The sequence below is a fragment of the Piliocolobus tephrosceles genome, chromosome 2, assembly GCF_002776525.5.
Source record: "Piliocolobus tephrosceles isolate RC106 chromosome 2, ASM277652v3, whole genome shotgun sequence".
Taxonomy (NCBI): domain Eukaryota; kingdom Metazoa; phylum Chordata; class Mammalia; order Primates; family Cercopithecidae; genus Piliocolobus; species Piliocolobus tephrosceles.
In genome coordinates this window covers 163691906-163705038 of record NC_045435.1, presented here as the reverse complement: position 1 = coordinate 163705038, position 13133 = coordinate 163691906, and the positions used below count along the sequence as shown (strand labels likewise).

At 46.9% G+C, this 13133-nt stretch overlaps 1 protein-coding gene, 1 long non-coding RNA gene and 1 pseudogene across 5 annotated transcripts in view; 1 reads left to right on the top strand and 2 right to left on the bottom strand.

The window, feature by feature from the left end:
• Positions 1-1095, bottom strand: part of LOC111526437 — a 48759-nt gene extending 47664 nt beyond the window's left edge. Inside the window, exon 1 of the long non-coding RNA XR_002726363.1 lies at positions 925-1095. This is a non-coding gene — a long non-coding RNA (uncharacterized LOC111526437). The remainder of the gene's footprint in view (positions 1-924) is intronic.
• Positions 1096-4758: 3663 nt separating this feature from the next.
• LOC111526433 lies at positions 4759-5062 on the top strand (annotated as a pseudogene).
• Positions 5063-9566: 4504 nt separating this feature from the next.
• PXYLP1 (2-phosphoxylose phosphatase 1) overlaps positions 9567-13133 on the bottom strand; it is a 63844-nt gene continuing 60277 nt past the window's right edge. For all 4 annotated transcript variants that reach the window (XM_023192133.2, XM_023192135.1, XM_023192134.2 and 1 more), the window contains one exon: positions 9567-11937. In XM_023192133.2, the coding sequence (XP_023047901.1) occupies positions 11000-11937 (938 nt within the window). In that variant the 3' untranslated portion in view covers positions 9567-10999. The remainder of the gene's footprint in view (positions 11938-13133) is intronic.

The following is a 13133-nucleotide window of genomic DNA, read 5'->3' as shown; positions in this document are numbered from 1 at the left end:
TGTTTCCACCACCTGTAGCCCCTCCTCCGATAGCCACAGCTAGAAGTAGAAGAGCTGCGGAACTCACATGTAGGGCTCTGTGGGTTTGGCTCTTAGAGTCAAGATGGTCACTGCCTCCAAGTGGCAGATAAGCAATGCAGGATTGGAGATAAGGGACAGACCATCTAACCACCAGCCTCTATCCCCTAGAGACACCAAGAGGTGGGCAGAGAGCAAGTACTGGCCACAGGCAAAGCCAGAGCAGGCAGAAGTAGTGTATAGAACACCCTTGACATAAGTAACTCCATCTTAGCAAAAGACTCCACTTTACATTTCAAAAAATTTACATTCCACTTTACATGCCAACAGAGACCCGATGTTAGTCTAACCAAAAAAGACTACCCAACCAAATACGGGCATAAACAGGCACACTCCTTCACTATCAGTCGTCACCAGAAGACGCCCATGGTCACAAAAAGAGCAGGACTTCTCCAGCTCTAAATGGCCGTCTTAACAGACCCTATCTTGCTGTCGCTCATGATAAACACCCAGCATCTGCTGCCTAAGGCTCTGCCCACATCAAAGACTCTTTCTTGCAAGACACTGAGACCAGGACACTTTGTCTCTCCTGGGACTAGTTTGTTAACCCCTTTTCCTATCTATCTCCTTTGCTCTTGATGTTAAATGTTACCCTGCTTGATATGGAATGTTTAATCTACAACATTTAACATGTTGACTAAGTATACTATTTTGTATGCTTTGCAATACTGACTTGTGTAGTGGCTGACACCTGTGTGCCCATGGCTCTGACTACCGAGTGAGTGGGTAGTATCAGGAGAACTGCCTCCTTGGGAACTCCATGTAGCTCCTGGCTCTTAAGACTGGAATAGCATCAGTAAAAGTCTGACCTTGCGGAAAGACACAAACGACCTGTTTCTGTCTCACCTTCCTTGCTTGGCTCACGACAGAGAACGCGCCGGGAACCAGGGCACTGCACAGCCAAGAGCGGAAGGGGTGTGGCCAGGCCCCTTCCTTCCTAAGTCCGGGTTTCTCTGGCTCACGAACGACCCCTGGAGGTAGACACCCGACGAAACCGCCCACCGGTCTACCTCTTCAGAAACCCTGTGCCCGCCCGGTTGGCCCGCCTTCCGCTTTCGAAAGCAGAGGCAGTTCCGGGGTGGGAGCTGCGCGGAGCTTTCTGGGAAATGTAGTCCTTGTCAATATGCTTCTGGGAGTCGTAGTCCCTACCTTTTCTCTCGGCGCACCGCCTTTCCGTTTTCCTGTTGCGGCTTCTGTTGCTCTGCTGCGTGGGAAAGAGACGTGCGTGCCCTTGCGTGGTCCTGCTTCTACCTGTGGCCTCTCTGGCTTCTGGTCGGGTGGGGAAGGTTTATGGGGTGGAACGTGACAGACAGGCTCGGGCACTTTTGCGTCTGGCAGTTAGGCAGCAGGTGGAAGTTTCCGTGATGGGGACTCAGGGGCAGCGCCAAAGGGCCCCAGAGAACGAGGCATCTAAGGGGGAAGGGGTGTGAGATACGAGCGGACTGAGGGGAGATGCGCCCAAAGCCGGGGACCTCACGACCGCAGGGTCGACCTTGAAAGAGCCCTTGACTTATACCGAGGAGATGGGCAGTATCCTCCGACAGTGGAAAGCCGTTGTCCGCTTCAGGGGAGGCGCGCTGTGATCCAAAAGTCATTTTACCATCGTCTCTGTGGCCGCGGTTCAGAAATGTTATGGGGGAGGCCATTGAAGGCTGAGCAGGAGCCCAGGGAGAGGTGATGGGGGCTGATGGTGGGAGTGGCAGCATGGATTCAGTGGATGATGAGGGATCAGAGAGTGGGACGAGTTGAGGATCCCCAGATTTCTGGTGTGGGCTCTAGGCCTGTTTGCAGATACTGTCACCTGGTGGAATTCTTTTCCGTAACTTGTCTTAACTTAATGAGAGGCTTGAAGGTTAAATGGTTACGGATGCACGTGCACATCCATTCACCAAACCATTCAGATGCTCACACTAAACCCAGAGGCCACTCGTTCACATATGCACACAGCTCAGTTATACCTACCCTTGTGAACACACTGGTGTGTAATACACACAGCCACATAACAATTCGTGATCACATACTCGTGGCACCAAACGAAGGGTAAATGTATCCATCTCTACTTAAAGGTCCTCTGCTATCTTGGGTGAAGTGTGACCTCCACACAAGAAGGACCCAGGTTAACTTCCTCAGTCTTCTCTGGAAGCTTCAAACAGCTCAGCCTTTTTCCTTTCTCTCGGCTACATACACCTCCTCTAAGGCCCTCTAACTCTTCCTAGTCATCTTCCTGCCACTCTGGCTTGATGGGAGGTAGATAAAAATGGGCTTGAATTCAGACAAGGGCTTTGCTTATCTGAAATGTGTTTGCTGAGGATCTTATTCCCAGAGCAGTAGCTCTGAACATATTAATATTTTGTGTGTGCTAAACTCTGTTAAGAATCCAATGAAAGTTGTGAACCCTCTTCCTGGATAAACACACATCTTTACATCCACACTGTTTTGAAAGCAAAATTGAAACCCATCTGTGGGATCCTGGTTAAGAACCTCACCGGAAGGAGATCAGAACATCAGTTTCCTGACTGCCCTGTCTTCGCTCATTCAGGCTGCTATAACAAAATACCTTAGACTAGGTAATGTATAAGTAACAGAAATATATTGTTTATAGTTTTGGAGGCTAGGAAGTCCAAGATCAAGGACTGGGCTGCTGAAAGCTTACTCTCTGCTTCAAAGATGAGCCTTGTAGCTGTGTCCTCACATGGTGGAAGGGCCAAGTTAGCTCCCTTCAACTCCAACTCCTTTTATAAGGCCACTAAGTCCATTCCTGAGGCAGAGCCTTCGTGAATTAATCACTTCCTCAAAGGTCCCATCTCTTAATACTATCACATTTGGTATTGGGTTCCAATATATGAATTTGGGGAGATCACCAATATTCTGACCATAACACCTTTTCTGCAGTCTTCAAGTGGCTCAAGAGGGGAGAAGAATAGGGTCTCAGTCCCCGTGGGAACTGGAGTGTGAGGAAGGGGCAGCCTCTTCTCCCATCCATCTGTAACCCTTAGTTATGGAGCCAGACATCAGGTATTGTAGGTCTTCAGCTGGGCAGTCAGTCATTCAGCTGGTTAAAGAGTCAGTCATGCAGTCAGTTTAAGCTTGTCAGGTGTTCAGTTACCTACGGTTAGTACATCAGTAAGAAATTCAGTAGGTGGCCAGGTGCGGTGGCTCATGCCTGTAATCCCAGCACTTTGGAGGCCTAGACGGGCGGATCACAAGGTCAGGAGATCGAGACCATCCTGGCTAACAAAGTGAAACCCCATCTCTACTAAAAAATACAACACATTAGCCGGGCGTGGTGGCAGGCTCCCGTAGGCCCAGCTACTCGGGAGGCTGAGGCAGGAGAATGGTGTGAACCTGGGAGGCGGCACTTGCAGTGAGTCGAGATCGTGCCACTGCACTCCAGCCCGGGCGACAGAGTGAGACTCCATCTCAAAAAACAAGGAAAACCAAAACAACAACAACAAAAAGAAATCCATTAGGTCAATCAAGTGACTTTTGTGTTTAGATGTGTAATCAGTCAACCAGCCAGTCAATTACTCAGGATTAAGTTTTACGATAGACAGTGGTCCATCAGGATCCATCAGTCAGAAAGTCAATTTAATGGTCAGTCTGTCAATCAGGGTGCTAGATGTTTAAAATGCTAAACACCTGGCTCATCAGTGGGACAAACGGGCAGCTGGGGTGAGGCCATCTGGACTCAGAGCGGGTCTCCACTTGCTACAGCTTGAAGATAATGTACACAGGTGGGGAGAAGATTTGATTCCTCCTGGGCCTCCAGAGGGAGCTTCAGTTTGCTGGGAAAGAGGCCTCACCTGGTGTGGTTGATAGGGAAAGAGGAAAAGCCGCAGAACATGGGCCAGGCGGAGTTGCCACCAGAGGGTGGTGTGGCATTCCTTCACATCCCTACCCTGCACACTCCATGGACTCAACTTTAGGCTTGAAGGAGCCCATTTCTGGCCGGCTTTTGAGCAAAGGCCCCTGGAAGGACTTCCCCTCCTAGGGAGTACCTGAGACATGCTTGGCTCTGAGCTGGGAGGAAGCCAACCAGCCAGCCACCAGGAGAAGGACTTGCCTTCCCTGGTTGTCAGGGGCATGCCAGCCAAAGCACTGGGCAATGGGGGAGGAGAGGGAAACTGGGGTGGGGATGCTGGGGTATGGGGAAGTGAACACTGTACCTGCCTGCCCAGGAGCAAGGCGGGGAGCAGCCTCCTAAAGCTGAGGCACTGAGGGCAGGATCTCTGGTTTGTGGGGATCTACACCATATCCAGGGCTACTTCTCGTTCAGCTTCTCCAGGGGCCACACTTGGAGCCTCCAGACTCCCATTCTTTTGCTGAACTCTGTGGTCAGCAGCTTCCTCTCAAATGAACAGCAAGTCCAACTACAGCAGGAAGGATGGAAGTTAGACATAGATAATGAAGAAACAAGGGGAAAGGATGAGCCCTCTTGGGGAATAGTGGAGATGTTTATATAAGGTTCCAAATACAGTGTTGGGCACGAAGGCAGGACTCAGTAAATGTGAGTCCCCCTAAGGGAGGTGCATGTGGCCAAGGTGTTGTAGCTCCTACGTATGCATAAAGCATGATTTGATGCCTCCAGGCGGGCTTCTTGGCTTTAAAAAGTGGGCAGGGCAGCGTGGGCAGGGCATTGTGGATGGGAGCTACAGCTGAACGTTATCTGGATTTATCTTTTGCTGCAAGCAGGCTGGTGTTGCCATCGGAAGATTGTGTGAAAACTGTGACAGCAAGCGTGTGATTTGTGATCGCTGTGTGTGTCCCTGCATCCTGGTATACTTATGTGATGAGTGTAACAATGGCTCTTACCAGGGGCACTGTGAGATCTGTGGAGGCTGTGGGAGTCTCTGATGCCTATTATTGCAAGGAGTGCACCAGCCAGGAGAAGGATAGAGATGGCTGCCCAAAGATTGTCAGCTTAGGGAGCTCTGAGACAGACCTCTTTCATGAACGTCAAAAATACAGCATCAGGAAGAGGTGATTGGTGGGTGCCAATCACCTGCATCAAGCTCCCCTGCATCAAGCTGCAGCAGCTGCCAGAAATGACGCCTACCACTACCAGCAGAAAGGGAGCGGAGCCCGGGTATTGTCGGAAGTGCCTGCCGGTGAACTGGCACCCTGCCACCTCTCCCTCCCCCTTCGTGCAGACGTGTGATAGGGATGGAAAAGGATTCTTTACAGAACACCCTGGCAGACTGAATCATGGAAGAATTGATAGATTAGTTACTGTTTTTTCTTGAATTTGAGAAGCAAGGTTCTGTCCTGCATATGGATATGTCCTCCCTACCAGGAGAGCTTCTAAAAAGGAGTCATGGTTCAGTCTTCGGCTTGAGGAGGTGATTGTGAAGCTGCACGCAGTGAAAGACCGTCCTTGAGGAGACTTCGCATGGCAGGAAGTTATCAGAACAAGAAATGCGGGCCTTTCATCTTTCACATTTAAAAAAAATGTGGGCAGGGCTGTCATTCTGGTTCCAACTGGTTTTGGTGTCTCAGAGCAATGGAGAGAGTCGTTTGTGAGAAATAATGACTTGTGCCAGGTGGAGATGGTCCATGTGTCTGGAGTTTCATGTACACTCTGCGGGAGTCATCATCCCTGGTTTAGGGATTGTAGGAGCCTAGGTACCTTGCCTGAGGCTCCACACCTGCGAAGTGGTAGAGAACTGTATTTGAGCTCAGTCTGTATGGTTCCAAAGCTCTTTTTCTAGGTGATCACACTCGAGACCACAGATGCGGAAGGGGAGGAGAGCAGAGGACTGAGAAATCACTGGCTTCTGAAGTGCTCTGGAAGCGACTGTCCTCTCAGAGATCCTGTCAGTCTCACGCCCCATACCATGATGCCAAGACTCTTTCTCTGTCTTCCAGACATGCAGAAAATCCGTCAACAACTGCAGTCCATGTACACACCCTTCATCCTTATACTTACTACAAGTAATAAAGCTGGAGACGTAGGTGACGGCCAGAGTGAAAGGCTTTATTGCTTAGGCCACTGTCATCAGGTTTCGGTAGCACGGAACCAAAGGCAGTCCTAAATGGTTCAGGAAGCATTATCATATACCCTGCTTAAGAGCATGGTCCAGCGTGTGAAATGGGCACAGCGGGAGTCCCAGCTCTGCTGCACACCAGCAGCTATGTGGAGCCTCAGACGAACTACTCCTGTGGTTCTCTTTTCTGTAAAAGTGGGAATGACAGTAGTTTCTCACTACTGTCTCAACATATAACACCAGGGTAACCAACTTGTTCCAGTTTGCCTGGGACTTTCCTGTTTTTTAAGCACTGAAAGCCCCTCATCCTGGGAAACTACTCAGTGCCAGGCAAACCTGGACAGCTGCTCAACCTATTAAAACACCCTCAAACTACCCTGCTTCCTTTACAGACGGAAGACTGAAAAATTGTGTTGATGCTGCCCCCTAGTGGTTGAATGTAATGTAACTGCTGCAAAGATACATTTTACATTGTAAGTTTTCTTAAGAATAGCAAGCCACAGATGGTTAGAGGCAGAGTTGGAATGTTCCCCTAACCGTTTAGATTTAAATGTAGAACTGCTTTAACCCCATTATATTATTCATCGATATTTGCCAGCAAATATAGTATCTGGTAGGACTACTGTGAAGATTAATGAAATGGTGTAAATGTTCCCATGGTATCTCATATAGTGGTTTTTGTTTTGTTTTGTTTTGTTTTTTTTGAGACAGGGTCTTACTCTGTCACCCACGTGGAGTGCAGTGGCACAATCACGGCTCAATGCAGCCTCAACCGCCGTGGGTTTAAACAATCCTTCCATCTCAGCCTCCCAAGGAGCTGGGACCACAGGCATGTGCCACCACTCCCAGCTAATTTTTAAAATTTTTTGTAGAGATAGGGTCTCCCTATGTCTCCCAGGCTCATCTCAAATTCCTGGGCTCAAGCAGTCCTCCCGCCTCGGCCTGTCAATGTGCTGGGATGACAGGCATGAGCCACCGTGCCCGGCTGTTAAGTGCTCTTCAGTTCACTGGTATCGTGTGAACATGAGTTAGACTCAGCTCTGACTCTTCCTTTGAAAAAGTGACTTCAACCCCTGCCGGCCCCCGCAGCCGCCGCCTGTTTTCCTCATTCACATTAGGGAACTAGGACTTTCCTCAGATTGTTGTGAAGATTGATGAAGAAACACTTGTGGAACCCATGTAGTTGGCACTACATGGTAACTTTACTGCTGACACAGTTGTCCCGAAGGCAGGCCTCGGGCCATCCCTCTGCTGAGGGGCTCTGTAGCTCTCAGGAGCTGAGCTGGCCCTCAGGGATGCCGTCTCCTCATCAGGGCCAGTCTCCGCTGGCAGTCGGGCTTCAAGAAGGCCTGCCAGCTGCTCTGATGCGTTCAGCCACTTCCTCTTCAGCAGAAGCTATTACTCATCTGAGCTGGCTGCTGGGCAGGCACAAATACAGGGGGACAACCCAAACATTCAGTTCAGTGGCCTTGGGCAATGGGAGTTAACTGGTGTTTAGGCCAGAGCTCTGTGCTGGCTGCTCTTAAAGCCACAAGTGCAACATAAACGCCAGCTATTTTCTACTACTTGTGGTTGTGTTTAAACACACAGGGGCACACCCACCCTTGTCCAGGCTGCTAAATCTGTTCAGAAGGCTTCCCAGAGATTCAGAGAAATGGAAGCATGTATCTCTGCCTCTCTCTAATCAGTCCTTAAGACTTCTGGGAAAAGGAATCACCTAAATCTTCCAGAAAGTCTAATTCTGCTATGGCTATGAAAACCCTCAAATAGGCTTAATAGCAATATTAAAGTTCCTCAATTTCATTTAAAGCGAAGTTACAGAAAGAATATACTTACACCAGGCTGGGCACGGTGGTTCATGCATGTAACCCCAGCACTATGGAAGGCAGAGGCGGGTGGGAGTTCAAAACCAGTCTGACCAACATGGAGACACCCCATCTCTACTAAAAATACAAAATTAGCCGGGCGTGGTGGTGCACACCTGTAATCCCAGCTACTCAGGAGGTTGACACAGGAGAATCGCTTGAACCTGGCAGAGGTTACAGTGAGTCGAGATCGCGCCACTGCACTCCAGCCTGGGCAACAAGAGTGAAACTCCATCTCAAAACAAAAACAAAAACAAAAACAAAACTTACATCAATAAATACCTGAAGCCACAATGAAGTCTCTACTTTGTTCTGTGTAAAGCCTTGTAGTCCTGTTTTTAGTACCTTGGTTTTAAGTTTCATGGATTTTTAATTATTCAGTGGCTACAAAGAGCCATCTACATTTATACACAATCAATCAATCAATCATCTATCATCTTAACATGAAAATATCTTTAAGACATACTGTTAAGGGAAGCAAGTTAGTGAGAAATACTTCTAAGACATACTATTAAAAGATACAAGTTAGTACTTTGTTTTTTTTTTTTTTTTTTGAGATGGAGTCTCGCTCTGTCGCCCAGGCTGGAGTACAGTGGCGTGATCTCAGCTCACTGCAAGCTCCGCCTCCCGGGTTCACGCCATTGTCCTGCCTCAGTCTCCCGAGTAACTGGGACTACAGGTGCCTGCCACCACGTCTGGCTAATTTTAGTAGCCACGGGGTTTCACCGTGTTAGCCAGGATGGTCTCGATCTCCTGACCTCGTGATCCACGCCCCTCCTTGGCCTCCCAAAGTGCTGGGAATACAGGTGTGAGCCACCGCGCCTGGCCAATAAAAAATAGTTTTAAAGGAAAAATATTTTTAAGGGAAGCAAGTCACACACACACACACATATTATATTTACATATATATAAAATGATCTAGTTCCTATTAAAAACTACATATATTTCTGAATCTGCATGGAACTTTTCCAGAAGAATATCTGTCAGACAGCTCACAACGTTACCTCTGGAGGCAGGATTAGATGAGAACGTCACTTCTGAAGTTGTTTTTCAGTATTGGTTATTTTCTAGTGGGCATGTATTAATCATAAAAACAAGGAAGCTAAATTATGCATGTATACACCCAGGCCTGTCATGAATGAAGTCATTAGACCACTGCCCAGAAACCAAGGCCTATGACTACGTCCACTGATCTCACCTCTGTGCTTAGTGTTTGTAATGGAATGAAGTGTCTCGGAACTTGATAGTGAGGAAGATATTTTAATGCTGTGCATACCAGTGTCTTAGAAGACAAAACTTTTATCTACACTTCTGATGTTGACTCTTAGCCACAATATTTACTTTTACCAACAGATACTATCAATTGATTTTTTAAAAAATCTTCTGAGTCACTTTTATTTTTAAATCTTCAAGCTGTGTTTAGCAGTTCTAATTCAGATATATTGTGAGTGGGAAGAAAAAAAACCACAGTCTTTGAATACTTGAGAGAGAACACAACTTTCAGCAATAAGTGAAGCAGTTAAAATAAAATTGTAAAATACTGGTTCTCTGCATGACATTTGAATGAAGGGGGAAAAATAAAATACTGGCTCTCACTTGAAAATAACTCGAGTGACTTACAGGTACAAACCGTGAGTTGTATAGTATAGGTATTTTTCAAAAATTTATTTATAGAAACAGACATATTCAAATGCAACATTAGACAAAAACAAAGAGAAAAAGTTGGAATGCCAATGACGCCAGAGAATCTCACTTGCACTTCCCATATCTCTGAATTAGCACCATTAGTTCAGAAATCACAGATGTAATCATAATTGCTTCTAATATATAAAACACCTTATAAAGATCTGTAAACTATCTAATAGCAAAGTTCTTCCAAAAACGTATTTAAAAATCAATCAGAATTTACCATTTGAAACTGATGAAAATGGTTTAAAAACGAACCCAATTCTACGGCTTCTCAAAGGGAATGAGCCATAATTAGCTTTATTGGAAGAAAGTGCCTGAATTCATCTTCTAGCCTTCTTCTAACCACCAAGCAGGTACAGTACACTGAATATTACATCAGGAATAAGAGTCATCTAAAACTGGTCTTAGAAAATATTTTCCTAAACTATAAAAATACTAAATGGCATACGAAAATTTCAGCATATACAGCAAATAGACTACAGCAAATATTTAGAACATACTTAAAACTATCTTGTACCACAATCATCATGAACATCAAGTATTCTTCTAATCAGTTTTCTATGATTCATTCTAATTCAATGTTTACTTACCCTCAAGTTTTGTTCTAGTGTCAGACACAGACCAAATTCTGTGTTTCTAGCAGAAGTTATTGGAGGAACCATTAAATAATTCTTGGTATTCAATTCGTTCTCAAAGTGCTGGACGTGCAATTGTAGAATAGCCTATTTTTTAGATTAGGGGTTAGCAAACTACAGCCCAGGAGCCAAATCTGGCCACCGTCTGTTTTGTCTGGCCTGGGAACCCAGCTACACATATTCCTTTACATACTGTCTGTGGTTGCTTTCCTGCTTCAGGAACAGAGTTGAGTAGTTATGACAGAGACTGTATGTGGCCTTTTGGTCCACGTAGTCTGAAATATTTACAATCTGGCCCTTTACAGAAAAAGTTTGCAACCCCTATTTTAGATAAATCACTTTAAGAAATTCTTAAAAAGGGCAAGGTAAAAATGTCTAAGATTAAAAAATTTTTGGCTGAGGTGTGCTGGTTCCATCACATAGTACCATGGGGCAGGCCAGAAGAGTGCAAACTTGGATTGGTGACTTCGGGTCTTGAACTACATTATTCTGGCATTCTAAGCAAACTCTGGCTGTGACAATTACCTTCTATTCCTCTATGAACTGGCCATTTTCTACCAAGAAATTCACATACCACATTACAGCAACGTGCTTACTGTTCAACCCCAACCACCTGTGGTTCCCACAAACAATATTTAGCCTTTAAAAAGCAATTATCTTCTACCCTTAGCAACAGACAGAACTAGAAGTGGACTTTTCCCAGTGCCCTGTATTGGCACAGATTCTATACTGCTGTACTGCACACCTTTTAGAATCCTTCCCTGTGACATGCATCATAATAATTTGTACTACTGCCACCCAGGGCTACAAACATGTCCCTTTTGACAAAGCGGACCAAGTTTTCAAACGGGCACATGGGCTTGGGAGAACGCTTGTGGTGGTCTTGGCAGAAAGAGGTGTGGAATGTGACATCGACGCCATTGTAAAGAATCCGGACGGAATGTTCATTGGGCTTTTCTCTGTCCTGCCAAAGCTCAAAGATCAACCTGGCTGCAAACCTTGGGAATCTGGCTTCTGAAAGGCCCAAGGCACTGAGAACTGGTGACAGAGTGACATCGTGAGCAGAGTAGAGGGCAAAGAGCTCTTCTCTCCTGCCCTCGGTGGCACGCTGCATCCGGCCGATGGTTTGGTTCAGGATGGGGTGGGCACCCAGGAGAGAATACCCAAGGTACAATTTCTTCTCCCGTCTCTCCCTTTCATCCTCGATCTGGTGGGTCTTAATTACCTTGAAGTGCTCCATGTTGACGCAGCCATTTCTGGTACAGGGAAAGCTGACATTGTGGCAGAGGTGGCAGAGCATGGAGTCTATGGGGTTGGCAGCTCGAAGCTGCTTGGTGGGGACGTCCACGATCTTGGCCATCTCCCCGTAAGTCTTCTCCAGCTGGCTGTTTTTCAAACGTAGGAGGTACTGACGACGCTGCTCCTTTTCCAGATACTGGTTTCTTACCGGGCAATAGCAGCTTCCAGAGCAGAACAGCGCACTTGGCTGGTGCCTGAAATAAATCTTCTTCCAGTCAAAATCTGGGAGAAAGCCATAAAGCAGGGCCAGCCCACTTTGTAGGGTCCGACTTTTCCCAGTGGTCTCTAAATACAGCTGGTCTGCAGACCAATCATTGGGCAGGAGTTTGTGTTTCTTTAGATAGATGTCCCTCAGCAGCTGGCCGTTCTGCAAATGCTGCACGACTCCTGAAACACAAGCACACAAAGCTTTCCTTACTTCCAGCTGAGCAAAAGAAAGAAACAGCAAGGGGAGGTGGAGTCAGTGTCCAGCTCTGGAGTGTTTTAGGGCAGAGTGTAGTGCAAGAGAATGGCATCCAGCCTGTTTCCCCGTGGTGTGGAAGTTACAAGCGCCAGTTCACAACAGCTTGTGAAGGGAGCCTCTTGGGGGTATCCATGAAGGATGAACAGAGTGGGGCCCTGGCCTTGGGAACCACGGCCTTTGGACCATCTGCCTCGCAGCTGTCCTCCAGACCGGCCTCTTCCCTGGGGAGAGTGTCGTGACTGGTGGGTCTCAGGGTTAGGAGTCGCCCAGCCAGGGGATAGCTGTAATTGCATGGGCCTAAGGAGAGGCTTTTCCCTCCTGTCCAGCTTTCCTCCGTGTGCAGGGAGTGCTCAGTGAAACCGCTCAGGCAAAGGCTGACCGCAGATTCCCTGCTTGCTGCTGTCTCCGCACTGCTGGACAGTCCCCTCCATGACCCCACCCTCCCCAGCCTGCCAACTGAATGTTCTCTGATAACCTGCTGGGCACGTTCTGCCTGATCCTGAGGGCTTGACAGACTCGTCAACACACGTGCACTCTGTATGATATGGGAGAATCTCCTGATACACAGACAGAATACTTGAAAAAAGCCAAGTGTGGAGCAGTATGTTGATTATGCTCCTTTAAAACGAAAAAGAGGGAAAAATAAGAATGTGTATTTGCAGTTGCCTGAGTTTTGCATAAAGAAACTTTGGAATGTTGTATAAGAAACTAATCTCAATGGTTCCTTGGGGGTGATGGAGGTACAAAAATGAGGTGGATGGAACATGGGTAGAAGCAAGAATTTAAAGTTTACCTCTTAGTACTGTTTTAGTTTTGAACTATCACAGTATAATAAATTAACGCTGAAAACTGGAAAAAGCCTTATCTTTAAGCAGAGAAGGTAACCCAAGACAAAAACAAGCTCACTCTCATCCTGTAGTAGGAGGTAGCAGGACACAATCTGTCATGGGCATGAGTTCTACACACAGGCCCTGAGACCAGTGACACCGTTTATCCAGATGTCCAAGCAGTATGAAAAATCCCACTGCAGAGATGAGACAACTTCAGCTGAAAATTGTGAGACAGAGGGAAATACATTTCCCCGGGAAAGGGAACAGCTCAGCAAAACCCGCAAAGGATG